A 19,028-nucleotide genomic window follows, 5' to 3' on the forward strand; every position below is an offset into this window, starting at 1 on the left:
AGCATTCCACCAGGTTGGAGCCATCACTGAGAAGGCCCTGGCCCTAGTGGAGGATAGTCTGACTTCCTTAGGGCCCGGGACCTCTAAACTATGATTATTCATGGACCTTAAGGTCCTCTGTGGGGCAGACCAGGAGAGGCGGTCCCGTAAATACAGGGCTGCCTTCAGATGTCTTCTAAAAGTCTGGTAGTTGTTGTTCTCTTTGACATCTTGTGGGAGGGCGTTCCACAGGGTGGGTGCCACTACCGAGAAGGCCCTCTGCCTGGTTCCCTGTAACCTCGCTTCTCGCAGTGAGAGAACCGCCAGAAGGCCCTCAGAGCTGGACCTCAGTGTCCGGGCAGAACGGTGGGGGTGGAGACGCTCCTTCAGATATACTGAATTGTAGGTCTGTCATGTGGGATTCTCCCTTGGCAAGGGGTAAGGCAGGGAAGGGGATAAGCAACCCACAACCGTTCATGCCCTCTCTTTGCCCTCCCGCTTCTCAGGTGTGCTACCGAATCCTGATGCAGCTGTGTGGTCAATACGGCGAGCCTGTCCTCTCCGTCCGAGTGCTGCTGGAGATGAAGAGGGCTGGCATTGTGCCCAACACCATCACCTATGGCTACTACAACAAGGTACCTCACTTGCTCGCTTGCAGACCTCTCCACCTTCCCTCGTGCCGCCTCACCTCTGCCAGAGGGCATTCTGCTTCAACAGGGCACAGGGTATAAGGATGTGTGTCCAGCATCTGCTGTTCCCCCTGGGGCTCGGGGGACCTGCAGAGAGAAGTGGCAGTGATTGTGAGAAGCCTGAGGAGTTGAAAAGACAGATCAGGACCCTGGAGAGCTCCAAGCAAGCCCAGCTGGCTGAGCTATGGGAGATGTTGTCTCAGCGCATGGCCAGAGCCATGAGAGGGCTTGGAACTGGTACCTGCAGGCCTGTGCTCCTGTGTGGTTCTGGAATGGAAGAGGCTGTAGGGGACTTGCCAGGGGACTCTGAGGAAAATAGAAAGAGCCACATATTCAGGCCAGGAAACTGCAAAAGGAAGCTCATGCCTAGTTCCGCCCCTAAGCATTATTTCTCACCCAATTTAGGGAGGGAACGAAAGCTTTATAACTGGGGATCAAAATCCCTTGCTGATCTTCGGCAAATTGCCCTGAGATCTACCAGTAGTAATAGTAATAGTAATTTATTATTTGTACGCTTCCCATCTGGCTGGGCTTCCCCAGCCACTCTGGGCGGCTTCCAACAAACATTAAGGTAAAGGGACCCCTGACCATTAGGTCCAGTCGTGGCCAACTCTGGGGTTGCGACGCTCATCTCGCTTTATTGGCTGAGGGAGCCGGCGTACAGCTTCCGGGTCATGTGGCCAGCATGATTAAGCCGCTTCTGGCGATCCAGAGCAGCACATGGAAACACCATTTACCTTCCCACTGGAGCAGTACCTATTTATCTACTTGTACTTTGAAGTGCTTTCGAACTGCTAGGTTGCCAGGAGCAGGGACCGAGCAATGGGAGCTCACCCCGTTGCAGGGATTCGAACCGCCAACCTTCTGATCGGCAAGTTCTAGGCTCTGTGGTTTAACCCACAGCAAAATACATTAAAATGTCACACATTAAAAACTTCCCTGGAGCCTTCAGATGTCTTCTAAATTTCAGGTAGTAGTTCATCTCTTTGACATCTGGTGGGAGGAGGGCGTTCCACAAGGGGGGCGCCACTACCAAGAAGGCCCTCTGCCTTGTTCCCTGTAGCTTTGCTTCTCGCAGTGAGGGAACCGCCAGAAGGCCCTTGGCGCTGGACCTCAGTGTCCGGGCAGAACGATGGGGATGGAGACACTCCTTCAGGTATACTGGGTCAAGGCGGTTTAGAGCTTTAAAGGTCAACACCAACACTTTGATTGTGCTCGGAAATGTACTGGGAGCCAATGTAGGTCTTTCAGGACCAGTGTTATGTGATCTCGAGAGCCCGAGATCTCCCTTCTGCCCGGCACTTGCTTTGTTGCCCTCTCACCTCCTCCTCCTGCTCATCCATAGGCCATTTTGGAATGCAAATGGCCGTCTGGAACCCAGGGAGGCCGCCTCCGCTGGGCCAAGCTGCGGAACGTCGTCCTGGGGGCCGCCCAGTTCCGCCAGCCTCTGCGGCAGCGGCAGCGTGAGGCAGAATCGCAGAGCGTCAGCAGCCAGTCAGGTATGGAAACCTTGCCTTATGAGGAACGGTTGAAGGAGCTGGGTATGTTTAGCCTGGGAAAGAGGAGACTTGAGAGGAGACAATGATAGCCATATTTGTATAGCTAAAGGGCTGTCACATGGAAGATGGGGCAAGCTTGGCAAGCCAATGGAAGGGGCCTTGCTACCTCAGGTATTCCCTGGGAGAACAGCCCCTGGCGGAGGCAGTTCAGGGAGAGAGAGAAATGTTGAGGAGGGAGAGTGTTGATAGTTGAAAGGTGCCAGTGTGGTGTAGTGGTTAAGAGCGGTAGTCTCGTAATCTGGGGAACCGGGTTCGATTCCCAGCTCCTCCACATGCAGCTGCTGGGTGACCTTGGGCCAGTCACACTTCTCTGAAGTCTCTCAGCCCCACTCACCTCACAGAGTGTTTGTTGTGGGGGAGGAAGGGAAAGGAGAATGTTAGCCGCTTTGAGACTCCTTCGGGTAGTGATAAAGCGGGATATCAAATCCAAAGTGTGATTTGATTTCCGCAAACTGCTTTGAGGTGGGGTCTGGACGTGAAGCAGCTTCAGAAAAGTGTCATCTAGAGCTCATTGGGATGGATATACTAGCAGGTTAATCATGATGCAAAGGACTTAAAAGGTTTGGTCCGAGCTGGCTGCTGGAGACGGCATTTTTCTCCCTGCTTCCGTTGGCAGAAGGCAGAGGCATCAAGATGCCAGGCTCCCGGTCCCGGTCCCGGTCCAATCTGCAGCGGCAGACGACTTGGTCTGGGGGCAACGTGACCGAGAACCTTCCGTCCACGTCGCTGGTGAAGAGCGGCAGCCTCAGTTTCCCTCAGCAGGAGCCAGAAGCTGGAGTGGCTCGTGGTGAGTTTTGGAGGCGGGCGGGGGGGGGGTCCTTGGAGAGGAGCAACATCTCCTATTTCTTTTCTTCCTTCCTTCCTTTTTTAAAATGGGAGATGGGCGAAATGCATTAAGGCTCTCGAAAATATATCCAACGGGGGGGGAGAACCTAATTAGAGCCCTAGGATCAGGCAGACCTGAGCACAAGAGCATTTTTCTCTCTTGTGGCTTCCTGCAGCTGGTATTCTAAAGCATCACTGCCTCCGACTGTCGAGTCAGAAGACAGCCGTCGTTGCTATTGGCCTTGATAGCCTTCCCCTCCGTGAATTTGCCCAGTCCCCTTTTAAAGCCATCCGCCTTGGTGGCCGTCACTGCCTCCTGTGGCAGGGAGTTCCACAGTTTAACGCTGGATGTCCCCAAGTTCCAGTGTTGCTCTTACTCGCTTTTTCTCTAAACTAGGCCAACACTTCGGCAATACCTTTCTGCCCTGCTATATCTGCCGCATTCCCTCGCAGGTTTCCGGTGGCCATGTGCCAGTGGTGGGCGGGGCCAGAGCCCAAAGTGGGAGGGGCAATGAGCATGAATTTTATTTCTTACAGTAGGACACTTCCTTACACACATTGGTACACCCCACCTGCTTTACCCTCCATTAAGGCAGGCCAAGAGGCACAAGCAGAGTCCACGGACAGGTTCCAGCTAGGCAAAAACCGTCAAGGAGGGTGCAAAGCAGGGACAGTACTTGGCGTGCCCTGAGGGCCGGATAGCATGGCTTGGAGGGCCGCATTTGACCCCACGCCCTGGCCTAATAATAATAATAATAATAATAATAATAATAATTTATTATTTGTACCCCACCCATCTGGCTGGGTTTCTCCAGCCACTCTGGGCGGCTTCCAACAAAGATTAAAAATACATTAAAATGTCACACATTAAAAACTTCCCTGAACAGGGCTGCCTTCAGATGTCTTCTAAAAGTCAGATAGTTGTTTATTTCCTTGACATCTGATGGGAGGGCGTTCCACAGGGCAGGCGCCACTACCGAGAAGGCCCTCTGCCTGGTTCCCTGCTACCTCACTTCTCGCACTGAGGGAACTGCCACAAGTCCCTTGGCGCTGGACCTCAGTGTCTGGGCAGAACGATGGGGGTGGAGACGCTCCTTCAGGTATACTGGGCCGAGGCTGTTTAGGGATTTAAAGGTCAGCACCAACACTTTGAATTGTGCTCGGAAACGTACTGCTGTAACCCATATCAGTCCTTTCCTGTCCTCTCCCGCTTTGCAGCAACCAAGGGCCTGGGCGCCACAGACCACGGCGGCAGCAGCACACTCCCTGCCCTGCCCCAATGGCTACAAGGCCGGGCCGGGAGCTCTGAGGACGGAAGCCTGTCAGACGTCAGCAGCTTCTTGACGGACGAGAGCGACAGGTTGACCCTGAGCAGCGTGGACACTCAGCCGGGCCCGGGGCGGTTGGATGGCTCTACCACGGGGTCGGAGAACCGCGGCATTGGGAGCGGCACACCGCGCAGAAGCCTGGCTGCCAAGCTCCAGCAGCTGCTCTCGCCCATCAAGCGGCCGTCGCTGAGACACGGCGCCACCGCGGAGCATTCGCACACACGCCATGGGTCCGAGCAGCGGGACCTCCCACCTCGCCGCAGCCCGCTGGAAAGCCGCTTGTTGCTTCCTCGCGAGCGCCCGGGCTCCACTGCCTCCGAGGTAGGGAGGCCAGAGCAGCAGGCTGCGCGGTAACCGTGCCAGAAGTGGTTCTGGAACAAAGCAGGTTGTGGAATAAACAGTGGCGTAGCGTGGGGGGTGCAAGGGGGGCCGGCCGCACCGGGCGCAACATCTGGGGGGTTAGGGGGCACAAATCCACGGGTTAGGGGGTGCAAATTACTTGCCTTGCCCCGGGTGCTGACAACCCACGCTACACCACTGGGAATAAAGGCTTCTGGCCTGTTTAGGCAACTCCTCATTTATGTGTGTTCAAGGGCTGTATCTCGCCAAAGTAGTAATAATAATAATAATAATAATAATAATAATAATAATAATAATAATTTTATTTATATCTCGCCCTCCCTGGCCGAAGCCGGGCTCAGAGCGGCTAACAACAATAAAATGATACAACATTCTAAAATCATTTCATTTCATTATAAAATCAGTTCAAATCAGATTAATGGCAACCATTGGGCTAGAGTTCTATTAGGATGAAAGGAGGGGGGGGTCAGGCTGTGCCCTGGCCAAAGGCCTGGTGGAACAGCTCCATCTTGCAGGCCCTGCGGAAAGATGTCAAGTCCCGCAGGGCCCTAGTCTCTTGTGACAGAGCGTTCCACCAGATCAGAGCCACAGCCGAAAAAGCCCTGGCTCTAGTTGAGGCCAGCCTAACCTCCCAGGACCTCCAAGATGTTTTTGTTTGAAGACCATAAGGTCCTCCGTGGGACATACCAGGAGAGGCGGTAAGAGAGGCGGTCCCGTAGGTACAAGGGTCCTAGGCTGTATAGAGCTTTAAAGGTTAAAACCAGCACCTTAAACCTGATCCTGTACCCCACCGGGAGCCAGTGCAGCTGGTATAGCACCGGGTGAATGTGATCTCGCAGCGAAGACCCCATAAGGAGTCTTGCCGCGGCATTCTGCACCCGCTGGAGATTCTGGGTCAGTCTCAAGGGCAGCCCCACATAGAGCGAGTTACAATAATCCAGTCTGGAGGTGACAGTCGCGTGGATCACAGTGGCTAGGTCAGGGCGAGAGAGGTAAGGAGCCAACTGCTTAGCTTGGCGGAGATGAAAAACAAACCCGGAAGTGGCATGGAAAGGGGCAAAAACGGCCCTAAAAGAGCACAAAAATGGCGCGGAACTATGCTTAGCAGTCCCACAAGCCTTTGCAAGTGCAATCCCGCGAGCCCTTGCACCTTTGAGACCTGGGGAGTCAGGGAGTCGGAATTTGAGCATGAAGGTTTGGAGGGAGCAGTGGCGTAGCGTGGGTTGTCAGCACCCGGGGCAAGGCAAGTAATTTGCACCCCCTAACCCGGGGCAAGGCAAGTAATTTGCGCCCCCCGCTGCACTGTCCCTCCCCCAGATAGTCCCTCGCTCTCTCTCCGCACCGCACCACATGCCTGGCACCCCCCCCCCTCCACAGTGGGTGGCGACCCGGCGGCTCGGATCGGATTCGCACAGCCAGCACTGCAGTGAGAGAGAGTGAGTGAGCCAGGTAGGGGCAGAGAGCTGTGAGTGCGAGCGTCCCCCCAGATGTTGCGCCCGGTGTGGCCGGCCCCCCTGCACCTCCCACGCTACGCCACTGGGAGGGAGCGATTGTGGTGTTTGCAGGCCTCTTCAATGGTGTTCCCAGTAAACGCAATTTCGCTTAAGTGTGCGCTGCCTCGGGACTTAACCCCCGTGTAAATGGGGAGTTGCCTCTACCCGGGTTCCTATTATCGCCATTCCTCCTTGCTTGGTTACTCGATTCACTGTCTCCGTTTGAGGTGTGCGTTATTTCTTGTTACGGTTTATGCTACAAAATTCAACAATTATTCCCCACCCTCCTTTTCTTTGCAACAGAGTTCCGTGTCCCTGGGCAGCGAGTACGATTATTCAAACAGCTCCTTGTGCAGTTTCAACCTCCGGAAATCCACCGATCTGCTGACAGAGTCTCCGGCGGTTGAGGTATATTCCAGCTTGCCATCCCTGACTCATTCTGCCTGCATCCCTCAAAAGCTCCTCTCTCCACCATCCGTACTTCAACGTACCGTAGTTGTACTCTCCAAGCATCATGATTAAGCCTCAGTTATTTGCAATGCACTCAATGTGGGGCTGGGATGCGGGTGGCGCTGTGGGTTAAACCACAGAGCCTAGGAATTGCCGATCAGAAGGTTGGCGGTTCGAATCCCCGCGACGGGGTGAGCTCCCGTTGCTCGGTCCCTGCTCCTGCCAACCTAGCAGTTCGAAAGCACATCAAAGTGCAAGTAGATAAATAGGTACCACTCCAGCGGGAAGGTAAACGGCGTTTCCGTGCGCTGCTCTGGTTCGCCAGAAGCGGATTAGTGATGCTGGCCACATGACCCGGAAGCTGTATGCCGGCTCCCTCGGCCAATAAAGCGAGATGAGCGCCGCCACCCCAGAGTCGGTCACGACTGGGCCTAATGGTCAGGGGTCCCTTTACCTTTAATTGGGGCTGCTTTCGGGGGCTTGATCTGGAGACTCCAGCTGGTTCAAAACACTGCTGCTCGACTGTTTAATTTCATTTAATTTAGTATTACATTTCTACTGTGCCTTTTCTCCCTAGGAGATCAAGGTACATGGTTCCCCCTTGCCCCAACTCCAATTCATCCTTGCAACAACCCCAGGAGGTGGGTTAGCCTGAGGGCCTGTGAATGGTCCAAGGTTAGCCAGTGAGCAGAGAAACTAGAACTCGGGTCTCACAGGTCCAAGTCTGTCACTGTAACCCTTACACAACACTGTCCCCCACCTTCTCTGCTGAAATACGAGTTCCATTAGGTGCCTCCCGCTCCTGAGTTGTTCCTATGCCACAAATAAGAACCGGTTCTTCAAGAGCCAGTTCCAGAGCTTGCTTTTTCCTCTACCCTCCCTAATCCTTTGCCCTTGTGTGCCGTGACTTTAAGCTTGCAGGCCAGGAACTGTCTTGTTTCAACGGACAGTCTGCAAGCCACTCTTTGCCCTCTGTGATTCTATGGGCCTTTGCCAAGCAAGTTCTTTCCTGACCTTCTTCCCGACCTGCTCAGGTCCTTCTCTCCAGCTGTTCCCGGTGCCAGGCCTGCAGCTCGCTGGTGTACGACGAAGAGGTGATGGCCGGCTGGAGTTCGGACGATTCCAACCTCAACACCACCTGCTCCTTCTGCGCCCGCCCCTTCGTGCCCTTCCTCAGCATTGAGATCCAGGATTTCCAGGCGGCCCCCAGGTCAGAACCCCGGGCGGTTCCACTCCCCTGTCATTATAGGGGTGGCCTGGTCAGCAGCACTGGCTGCTGTCCATTGGGACTGGTGGGGCGGAACTTAGGGGGCCCACCACTTGGTGGCACCAGAGGCAATGACAGGCAGTGCTTACAACCAATGAAAGGCTCCTAAGACTGGTGGGGCGGAAGTCAGGGAGCCACCAGTAGGTGGCGACAGAGCGGATGGCTGGCAGAGAATTGGAGAACTGAGACTGTTCTTAGGATTCCGGAGACAAGAGGCTTAGCCCTTTGCAAATAACAGCAAACTGTGGTCAGCCTGGAATTGTATGCAATACTGGGCCTTTTTTCAAAGGAGAACCATTTTAACGAATGGACATGACTAATTTAGGTCCATTTTCAATAGGTCTACTCTGGAGTAGAACTCGGTTGGATACAGCCCTCTGTGTCTGGGTTGTGCCTTTCTGACCTTCAGAGGAGAGCTCAATTCCTCTTTTTTTTTTAAAAAAGTCCAAAAAGCAAAAGCAACCCCCCCCTCCAAATATTCCATGCACCTAGAAATCTAGTATGTCAGGATGATGGAGTCCAGCAGCATCTTCTCCAGTACAGTGGTGCCCCGCAAGACGAATGCCTCGCAAGACGGAAAACCCGCTAGACGAAAGGGTTTTCCGTTTTGGAGGTGCTTCGCAAAACGAATTTCCTATGGGCTTGCTTTGCAAGACGAAAATGTCTTGCAATTTCCTGCGATTTTTTTTCCGCTCCCCACCCCCTTTTTCTAAGGCACTAAGCTGCTAATAGCCTTTTAGCAGCTAATCTGCTAATCCCTTAAGTCTTTAATAGCCGCTAATAGCCGCTAAGCCTTTAATAGCTGCTAATAGCGCTAATCCGCTAATAGGGTTGCTTCGCAAGATGAAAAAACCGCTAGAAGAAGAGACTCACGGAACGGATTCTTTTCGTCTTGCGAGGCACCACTGTATTCTAGTTTTCTAGGTGCAGGGATTTATTTATTACACATCTGGATTTTCCCTTCTTGCAACACAGGCCGAGAAACAGGTTAGCTGTCTCATCTATGGCTTGTTTTGAGTGCGGGGGTGAAGGAAGACGCTTGGTGCTTGCTTTTTTTAAGTAAGGCTCTACTCCTCATGTTTGCAAAAAAATAAAAAATAAAAAGGAAGACTAGAATACATTGGCATATAACTTGAGATGTTTTTCTCTCCATCATTTCCGCCTCCCCAGCATCGCTGACACCTCGGACACCAGCTCTATCTCCTCCGATTGGCCGCGGGACAGCGAAGCCCCCGCCCCAGGGAGCCAGGGCCCCGTCCTCAGCGACCGCTCCCACTGCCTGTCTCTGGATGAAGCTGAGCCGGAACCCGGAAGGGAGTCCAGGGCTGGGTCTCTGTGCAACGGCTTCACCGAGTCTCCGGTGCAGATGGGCTTGGGGGAGAACCTTCCGGGTCTTGCAGCTAGAAAACGAGGGAGTTGTGATGAGAGGAGGAGCAACACGGAGAGCCCAAGGGCCTCATTCCCGTTTGGGCAAGCTCTCGAGGGCCGCGTGATGCCAGTGGTGGGCGGAGCCAGAGGCGGAAGTGGGCGGGGCAACACATGTAAATGGCACCTTTGCGCGGTGGGCTAGTTCCTGCCTCAGGCAAGAGACTCATCCAGGGAAGCCAGAGGGCATAATCAGGGTTCAAGGGAGGGTAGGACTCAAACCCGTGGCTTCAAGTTACAGGAAAAAACACTTAGGGTACAAAGCAGGCCTATTTTGAACCCAGGCTCACCCCCTTGGCATTAAATGCTGCGGACTTGCTTCTGGAACTTTTGAAGTTGGCTTGATGCCGTATAGCCACGTTCGATCGATTTAGCTTCTTTAAAGTAAAATTCAAAAATCAACTTTCTAGTCCTCACCAAAATCTGATAACTGCCTCTTGCTTGCCTGGTGTTTGTATGAGTGTGCATGTAGAAATTTATTCATACCCCACCTTTTTACCTGACGGGGCTTAAGCCTGCTTACGGTTAAGAATAAGAACTGCCAGAAACATACTAAGGTGAAATTCAGATTAATCTCTCATCCCCCTGTTGCCCTTGGCCCTGCCTACTGTTGGAATGCGGCCCCCAGAAGCTTTATCCTGGCCCCTTTTTTATATTGTGGGGTCTGGCGGTAAAGTTGAAAACGGGCGAAAGCAACGCAAGGGTTGACGTCTGTCGTGACGCCTTCCTTGTTCTTACCTGCGCTTCGTTCCCCCCGCTTCCAGGTTCCTCAGGGTCCGGCCCCCGAAGTGGAACACCTGGCCTTTGCCTACCTGAGCCCCTTAGTCCTGCGGAAGGAGCTGGAGACCCTGCTGGAGAACGAGGGAGGGGACTTCCTGTCTCAGCCGGAGCTGGTGGACAACCACCCAATCATCTACTGGAACCTGGTGTGGTACTTCCAGCGCCTGGGCCTGCCCAGCAGCCTCCCCCAGCTGCTCCTGGCTAGCAAGCACTTCCAGTCAGCACCGCAGGTGACTCATCTCCCCATCCCTCCTTATCCTCACGGGAACAACCCTGCAAAATAGGTTGGACCAAGAGAGGTGGGAACCTTCTATGGCCCTTCAACACATTGTTGGACTCCAACTCCCATCAGCCCCAGGCAGCCTGGCCCAATGGTCAGGGGTGATGGGAGGCCATTGAGATCTAAAGGACCAGAGACTCCCTGCCGTGGACACACATCCCAACCAATCAGGGATCAAATATTAAATATAATTGCAGAGGTGTAAAGCAGAGGCACAGAGCCTGTTGCGCTCCAGAAACTGCTGGACTCCCAACTCCCAGCAGTCAGGGGCGATGGGAGTTTACACCTCTGAAAGTGCATTAAAGCCCTATGCAGCCTAGGACCCACGTACCTACGGGACCGCCTCTCCTGGTATGCCCCGCGGAGGACCTTAAGGCCCACTTCGGAGGTCCCGAGCCTCAAGGAGGTTAGATCGGTCTCAACTAGGGCCAGGGCCTTTTCAGCGCTGGCCCCGACATGGTGGTACGCTTTGTCACAAGAGACTAGGGCCCTGCGGGACTTGACATCTTTCCGCAGGGCCTGCAAGACAGAGCTGTTCCACCTAGCCTTTGGTTTGGACTTGGTGTGACCCTTATGTTTCCCTCCCCTTATGGTATTGATTTATCAGCTATTTTAAAATGAGGCTGCATTTTAAATTGCATTTTAACCTGTATTTTAAATTGGGGTTTTTTCTTTTCTTTCCCCTCCTCTCTTTTTTCTCTATTATGTTTTTACTGTGATTTTATTGGTGTTAGCTGCCCTTAGCCTGGCTCTGGCCAGGGAGAGAGGGGTATAAATAAAAATTATTATTATTATTATTATTATTATTATTATTATTATTATTATTTGATATGTGATCTCTGATTGGCTGGGACATGTTTCGCACAAGGAGCCTGTGGTCCTCCAGGTGTAGCTGGACTGCCACTCACATTAGCCCTGGCCATCCCTAGTGATGGGAGTTGTAGTCTAGCAACTTCTGGTTCCTCCCCACTGCCCTAAAGCAAGTTGTCCATAAATTGTCCTGTGACTTTCCGACCGTAAGAGATTTAACAGGAAGAGCTGCTCAGTAGTGGAACCGTCTCCCTCGGGAGGTTGTGGACTCTCCTTCCTTGGAGAGATTGGATGGTCATCTGTCATGGATGCTTTATTTGAGATTCCTGCATTTCAGGGGGGGGGGGGGGTTGGACTAGATGACCCTAGGGGTCCCTTCCAACTCTACAATTCCATGATTCTGTTACCAGGGTTAGGGGGAGCCAGGGTGTGGCCCTCCAAGTTTTGCTAGACTCCAACTCCCCTCATCTCTGACCATTGGCTTCTCAATACGGCTTATAATAATAATTTATTATTTGTACCCTGCCCATCTGGCTGGGTTTCCCCAGCCACTCTGGGCGGCTTCCAACAAAGATTAAAGATACATTAAAATGTCACACATTAAAAACTTCCCGGAACAGGGCTGCCTTCAGATGTCTTCTGAATGTCAGGTAGTTGTTTATCTCTTTGACATCTGACAGGAGGGCGTTCCACAGGGCGGGTGCCACCACTGAGAAGGCCCTCTGCCTGGTTCCCTGTAACTTGGCTTCACTCAATGAGGGAACCGCCAGAAGGCCCTCAGCGCTGGACCTCAGCGTCCGGGCAGAACGATGGGGGTGGAGATGCTCCTTCAGGTATACAGGGCCGAAGCTTGCACTGCAGCTGTGATACTTGGCTTATATTTCAGCTGCCGGCCCGTTAGTAGCATTGCAGTTGTTTCACTGACCGATTGGTTAATTATGCAACGTGGCTTAATTGTACCTGCGGTGTTTCATTACACCATTGTTATTTATTGTCGGTAACCACTTTGGGATCCGTATGAGCGGACAGCAACATAGAAATACAAATTATTTGTTTTGCGCTCTCTGACCTTCCCCAATGACCGCTCTCCCTCTCCACAGGGCTTGCCTCAGGAGGGGCTTCTTGTGAACGTACGTTTGGTCTGGGATGTGTTGACGCCAGACCCCGACACCTACCCCCCACTTTACGTCCTCTGGAGGTTCCACGGTAAGTGGCGTGTTCCAGGAATAGCAAGACCACGGGTTACCTTTTTGTGGGGTTGCTAGGCGGAGGGGAGGGACCATTCCAGGAGATCCTGGAATGTTAGCTGTGTGGAAACCCCCCGCTGAGCTAGATAAATGTGATCCCATTTAGCCTTTCACCAGCCGTGTTCATGAGGAATGGAGCTTCCATGTTCAAGAGCAGTCTGCCTGTCTGTCCTGGGGACAAACAGCAGGGGAGGGCTATTCCATCCATCCATCCATCCATCCAACTTGTATAACCACTTCACGTTTCAGCAGAAATCTCTTTTACCTATCCCGCCACCTCAAAAGAAGATTATACGGGCAACTCCCAGTTTCCACGAGGGTTACATAACGCAGTGAAATCACGAATATTTGAAACACTATTGGGAAAAGCCTGCAAGCGCCACAGTTGCTCCCTCTAAGCCTCCTTGCCCAAACTCCAACTCTCCGCAGACCTTAACGGTCGGTGCAAGGGCTTCCTGGGATTGAACATGCAACGGCTCGTGGGTCGCTAGGCACTGTTTCTATGTCTTTTTTTGCCCTTTCTACGCTCTTTTTTAGGGTCCTTTTTTTTTGCCACTTCTGGGCTTGGGGCAATGCACGCTCATGCATGCCTTGAACACACATAATTGATATAATGCAATGTAAGAAATAGGGATGGAGCTATGTAGAGGCATCGGCTGGCTTCATAGTTTTCCCCACACTGTGATTTTTTGCATAACACACACACACCATGATTCATGATATATTGCCAGGTCAAAAATTATGAAACCAGTATCACGATATGGACTGGACCAGTTTTGGACGATATATCGCCCAGCCCTGACATGCATCATTATTTGTGATATACAGTCAAACCTTGGTTCTCAAATGGCTTAGTTGCCGAACAAATCGGCTCCTGAATGCCACAAACCCAGAAGTGTTCGAGTTTGCGAACGTTTTTCAGAAGCCAAACGTCGGACGTGGCTTCAACTTGAGTGCAGGAAGCTCCTGCAGCCAATCGGAACCTGCGCCTTGGTTTTCGAACAGTTTCGGGAGTCGAACAGACTCCCGGAACAGATTAAGTTTGAGAAGCAAGGTACCACTGTATTGCCAGGTCAACAATTATGCAACCAATATCACAATATGGACTTCAGACCGGTTTTGGACAATATATTGATAAATATTGAGACCTCCGGGTATAGGGCAGTATATAAATTCAACCAATAAAATAAATATCGCCCATCCCTAGTGCAGTCACATGTCAGTTGGATGAGCATAAACACAGTATATACTTAGGCACACTCTCGCTGTCTCTCATACCCCGTATAGTGCAAAATTCACAGAGTACCAAATACTGTTACAACTACAGTGGTGCCTCGCAAGACGAAAAGAATCCGTTCCGCAAGTCTCTTCGTCTACTGGTTTTTTCGTCTTGCAAAGCAAGCCCATTAGCGGATTAGCGCTATTAGCGGTTTAGCGGCTATTAGCGGCTATTAAAGGCTTAAGGGATTAGCGGATTAGCTGCTAAAAGGCTATTAGCTATTAGCAGCTTAGTGCCTTAGAAAAGGGGGTGAGGAGCGGGGGGGAAAAACCCAGGAATCGCAATACATTTCGTCTTGCGAAGCAAGCCCATAGAGAAATTCGTCCTGCGAAGCGCATTGAAAAACGGAAAACCCTTTCGTCTAGCGGGTTTTCCGTCTTGCGAGGCATTCGTCTTGTGGGGCACCACTGTAATAATAACAGCAGAAAATCCACATTTTGTGCAACACAGTTAAGCAGCAAGTACCTCAAAGCAGTATGCGTAAGTCCGCTCGCAGACCCGTAACCGCCTTTCTTTGCACCCCACCCAGGTAACATCCCCACCCGCCTCCAGTCCTGGCGCCGGCACAACCACCCCTTCTCGCTCTCCTTCCTGGAGGCTGTGCTGAGCTCGGTCGGGATGGGCGAGATGCACAAGGCCATCTCTCTGTTCCTGGACACGGTGAAGGAGCAGTCCGGCACGGCACACATGCCCAGGTACGGTTTCTCCTCTCCTGCCCCTCTGCCCACCCACTCCTGCACGTCCCTGCGGCAAGCTTGGGCCCACCTGGCCCAGTGTTGCCTACACTGGCTGGCAGAGGCCGTCCGGGGTTTCAGGCGAGAGTCTTTCCCCAGCCCTGCCTGGGCATGTTGGGGATTGAAGCTTCGGCGTTCTGCATGCAAGGCAGGTGTCCTGCTACTCAGCCATGGCCCTCTCCTCTAAAGATAAAAGTAGGATTCTGCTTCCCATGCTTCTGGATGAAGGGTATATTTAAATAGTCACAGAGGAAGACGCCTTATATTAAGTCAGACTGTCGAGATTTGGTGCAGACATACCTGGAGATGGTGGAACCGGAGGCCTTCCTCGTCCAAGTGCCCTGTTATTTTGCCTTGATCCTTTCCCTAAAGGCAAGCCAAGATTCCAGTCCTCATGAAAAAAGGTGTGGTTTAATAATAATAATAATAATAATAATAATAATAATAATTTATTTATACCCCGCCCATCTGGCTGAGTTTTCCCAGCCACTCTGGGCAGCTCCCAATCAAGTGTTAAAAACAGCACAGCGTTACATATTAAAAACTTCCCTGAACAGGGCTGCTTTAAGATGTCTTCTGAATGTCAGGTAGTTGTTTATCTCTTTGACATCTGATGGGAGGGCGTTCCACAGGGCGGGCGCCACTACCGAGAAGGCCCTCTGTCTGGTTCCCTGTAGCCTCACTTCTCGCAATGAGGGAACCGCCAGAAGGCCCTCGGCGCTGGATCTCAGTGTCCGGGCTGAACGATGGGTGTGGAGACGCTCTTTCAGGTATACTGAGCCGAGGCCATTTAGGGCTTTCAAGGTCAGCACCAACACTTTGAATTGTGCTCGGAAACGTACTGGGAGCCAATGCAGATCTCTCAGAACCGGTGTTATGTGGTCCCGGTGGCCACTCCCAGTCACCAGTCTAGCTGCCGCATTCTGGATTAATTGCAATTTCCGGGTCACCTTCAAAGGTAGCCCCACATAGAGCGCATTGCAGTAGTCCAAGCGGGAGATAACTAGAGCATGCACCACTCTGGCAAGACAGTCCGCGGGCAGGTAGGGTCTTAGCCTGCGTACCAGGTGGAGCTGGTACACAGCTGCCCTGGGCACAGAATTGACCTGCGCCTCCATGGACAGCTGTGAGTCCAGAATGACTCCCAGGCTGCGCACCTGGTCCTTCAGGGGCACAGTTACCCCATTCAGGACCAGGGAGTCCCCCACACCCACCCGGTCCCTGTCCCCAAAAAACAGTACTTCTGTCTTGTCAGGATTCAACCTCAATAGGAACATAGGGAGCTACCTCTCAGTGTGTTGGACCATCCAACTCAGTGCTGTCTGCACTGACTGACAGCATCTCACCACAGTTTCAGGCAGCCATACCGGGAGATGCTGGGGTTTAAAGTGGGGGCCTTCTACATGCAAGTCAGGTGCCCTGCTGCCAAGCTAAAAAATTCCCCGTGGTCCCATGGGCACTTTCACAGGGACTTTTGCGCTGCTCTGATTCCCTCTCCTCGTTCTCTTCTTCTCCTTAGGAGCGTTTACCACGAGATTCTCTTCTTGAAGCTGGCAGCCCTGGGCAGAGACCACGTGGACATTGGTAAGTGCAAGGCCCCTGTATCCCGGAGGGGTTTGAATGGCACAAGCTACTTGGAGACAGAGGATGTCTGGAGAGCTGCTGCCGGCCAGTGTAGGCACTGCTGAGCTGGTTGGGCCTGTGGTCTGTATAAGGCAGCCTCTGAAGTTCCTAAGCAGGAAGGGGAAGTGAGAAAGAGATCTCCACACCCAGCAATTTCACAAGTCATTACCCACACAGGCTACATCCATGAGGTCTAGGAACTTGCTTGTATTTCTTCCCCCCAAAGGAAAAAGGCTAACGTTCTCAAGAATCTTTTTGGCACTGTCTTTGCATCCATGAAGTTTGAAAATTTTGTTGCATTGTACATTTTTGAGTTTGAAAATTTTGTTGCATTGTACATTTTTGAGAACTGTTTTTCCTTACCCTCTTAACAGTTTGATTTCAAAGTCTTCTCTTCGTTCTGCATATCTAATTTTAAAAAATATTTCATTTACTTGACAATACTGAAACCAATCAGATATCCATTCTCTTCTTGTTTTTTTAAGGTTTACAACCACCTTCAGAAAAATTTGATGTAGCCCATTATGCCCCCACATTTATTTTCTTTTGTGGGAAATAGCCAGGGGCGTTTTTCTTTCCAGTAGGGTTTTGTGCCCAGTCCACGCTCCATATAGACTGCTTCTTACAATAGGATTAAAAAAATTCTTTGTGGACTTTTACCTCCTAAATCCTCATGATGCTGAAGTGCAAATTCGAGGGGCTTTCTTTGGGTCTGTGAGGCCTAGAAACCTGCCTGTGTTTATTTAAAAATGAAAGGAAGAAAAAAGCTGAAATTCTCAGGGTGCTGAGTTCCACAAGGTCTAGAAACCTGCCTGTGTTCATTTAAAAATAAAAGGATGAAAAAAGCTGAAATTCTCAGGGTGCTGAGATCCAGCTGTCAGGTCCTTCTGCTTCTCCCACAGCAGTTCTCAACCTGTGGGTCCCCAGATGTTGTTGGACTACAACTCCCATCATCCCTAGCTAGCAAGGCCAGAGCTCAGGGATGATGGGAGTTGTAGTCCAACAACATCTGGGGACCCACAGGTTGAGAACCGCTGTAAGAAGAAACCTGGAGAAGAGGGAGCGCCTTCACTTTCTGCCTCTTCCCCTCTCTGCAGCCGACTTCGACAAGAAATATAAGTCTGCCTATTCTAAGCTGGCCAGCAGCCTGGGGAAGGAGACTCTGAAGCAATGGAGAGCCCAGCCGCTCACCTCCAAGGCCATCGACTGCCGGAAAAGCTTTGGGGCCAACCTGGAATGCTAGCGGGGGTCACCCGTGCCGCCGCCGCCAATCTTCCCCCCCTGCCGTTTCACCTCTGGCACCCCCACCCTCCAATTCCTGCAACATAGGAATCGCCAAGGACACAACGGGAGCTGATAACCAAATCGCGGCGGGAGCCGGTCGCTGCCACCACAGGACCTCCTCTGGGGCAGACTAAGGGACCCCGGAACGAGAGGCCTGTCGCCGTCCTCTCCTCAGAGACCCCTCTGGTCCCTGTGCCCCCCCCCCCGGAGCTGGGGCGGGGTGTCCCAACGCTAGCCGGCAGTGGGGAGACGGCGGGTCTCAGGGACCAGGTGCATTTGGGGTTTCGGGAGTGCCTCTCCCCATCCCTCCTGTCCCAGCACTGCACTCTGCACATGCATGAGAACACCCGGACGCCGTCCCCTCCCCCTCCCGTCTCCCCCCTTCCTCCCCACCCGGGTCGACCCCTCCCAGAGCTCCTCTATATTTTTGTGCACTGTGTTATTTTCTGGAAGGCAAGTCTGCCCGTTTCTTCCCGCGACACACCAGGTTTCAATTCAGGAAGAGGGCAACCCATCTCAAAGCCAAGTTGGGTTTTTGTTTGTTGTTTTTACCGTCAGTGTTGTTTTTTTTCCGGGGTTGGGTGGGGGTGGGAAGGGGGGGAGGGAGAGAGAGAGAGAGCTATTTTATAATTTATTTATTGTCGAGACCTTTTTCGTTGTTGTTGTCGTCGCTTTAACTGCCGAAAAGAGGAGCCCGCTAGCAGGTGATGGGGTGGTTGGGGTTGAAGAGCCCATTCTACAAGTCCACCTCCCTCTTTCTCTGCTTTGCCAGCCCCTTCCCCAAGGGAAGGGTTGTCTCCAGCTAAGTTCTGCTCAGGCTTGTTGGAATTAATGAAGTTGGGCCCCATCCGCACTCCACATTTAAAGCGGTATCATACCGCTTTAAACAGTCATTGCTCCCCCCAAAGAATCCTGGGAGATGTAGTTCGTTAAGGGTTCTCAGAGTTGTTAGGAGACCTCTCTTCCCCCTCACAGAACTATAATTCCCAGAGTTCCCTTAAGGAGAAAGGTTGATGGTTAAACCACTCTGGGATTTGTAGCTCTGGGAAGGGAACAGGGGTCTCCGTGCAACTCTCTGCACCCTTAACAAACCGCAGCTCCCAGAATGCTTTGGTGTGGGGAGCTGTGACTGTTTAAAGTGGTATCGTAGGGTTTTAAATGTATGTTGCGGGTGCAGCCTAGCTTAGGCCCGTTAATTTCAGCGAGTCTGAGCAGAACAAACGTTCGATGCAACCCGGCGTCTCGTCCCGCCACCCACTTTCTCCTCAGGGCTCGGATTGTGCAATATGGAGGCTGATCTCCATCAAGACCCTATTTGTTGTATTCTTCATTTTGTTGGTTTGTCCGTTTCGATGTTCCCGGTTCTGTAAATAAAGAGGCTTCTGTATTTTCCTTCCGGGGTACTGCACACGCGTCTTCGATTGGGGCACAAGAGGAGGCTGGGCTCAGGTTCGCCTCGGAAACCCAAGTCCGTAAATGCGACGACGGAACGCGAAGATCTGCTTGAATGTGTGATCCCTGATGGGTTGGGATATGTGTTTGTGGGCCCTCCATGCATTTAAAGTGCTGCGAGGCCACTTTAAACAGTCCCGGCTTCCCCTAAAAGATTCTGGGAC

The 19,028-nt window shown here is 52.2% G+C and overlaps 1 protein-coding gene across 3 annotated transcripts in view; it reads left to right on the forward strand.

The window, feature by feature from the left end:
* Nucleotides 1–18,804, forward strand: part of DENND4B (DENN domain containing 4B) — a 57,986-nt gene extending 39,182 nt beyond the window's left edge. For all 3 annotated transcript variants that reach the window (XM_083416421.1, XM_083416423.1, XM_083416422.1), the window contains 12 exons: nucleotides 486–614; nucleotides 2,014–2,167; nucleotides 2,844–3,014; nucleotides 4,271–4,701; nucleotides 6,537–6,641; nucleotides 7,718–7,893; nucleotides 9,121–9,310; nucleotides 10,140–10,385; nucleotides 12,346–12,451; nucleotides 14,301–14,466; nucleotides 16,025–16,089; nucleotides 17,226–18,804. In XM_083416421.1, the coding sequence (XP_083272547.1) occupies nucleotides 486–614; nucleotides 2,014–2,167; nucleotides 2,844–3,014; nucleotides 4,271–4,701; nucleotides 6,537–6,641; nucleotides 7,718–7,893; nucleotides 9,121–9,310; nucleotides 10,140–10,385; nucleotides 12,346–12,451; nucleotides 14,301–14,466; nucleotides 16,025–16,089; nucleotides 17,226–17,371 (2,085 nt within the window). In that variant the 3' untranslated portion in view covers nucleotides 17,372–18,804. The remainder of the gene's footprint in view (nucleotides 1–485; nucleotides 615–2,013; nucleotides 2,168–2,843; nucleotides 3,015–4,270; nucleotides 4,702–6,536; nucleotides 6,642–7,717; nucleotides 7,894–9,120; nucleotides 9,311–10,139; nucleotides 10,386–12,345; nucleotides 12,452–14,300; nucleotides 14,467–16,024; nucleotides 16,090–17,225) is intronic.
* The last annotated feature ends 224 nt before the right edge of the window (nucleotides 18,805–19,028 follow it).

Source organism: Podarcis tiliguerta (genome assembly GCF_965153285.1).
Source record: "Podarcis tiliguerta genome assembly, chromosome: 16".
Lineage (NCBI taxonomy): Eukaryota > Metazoa > Chordata > Lepidosauria > Squamata > Lacertidae > Podarcis > Podarcis tiliguerta.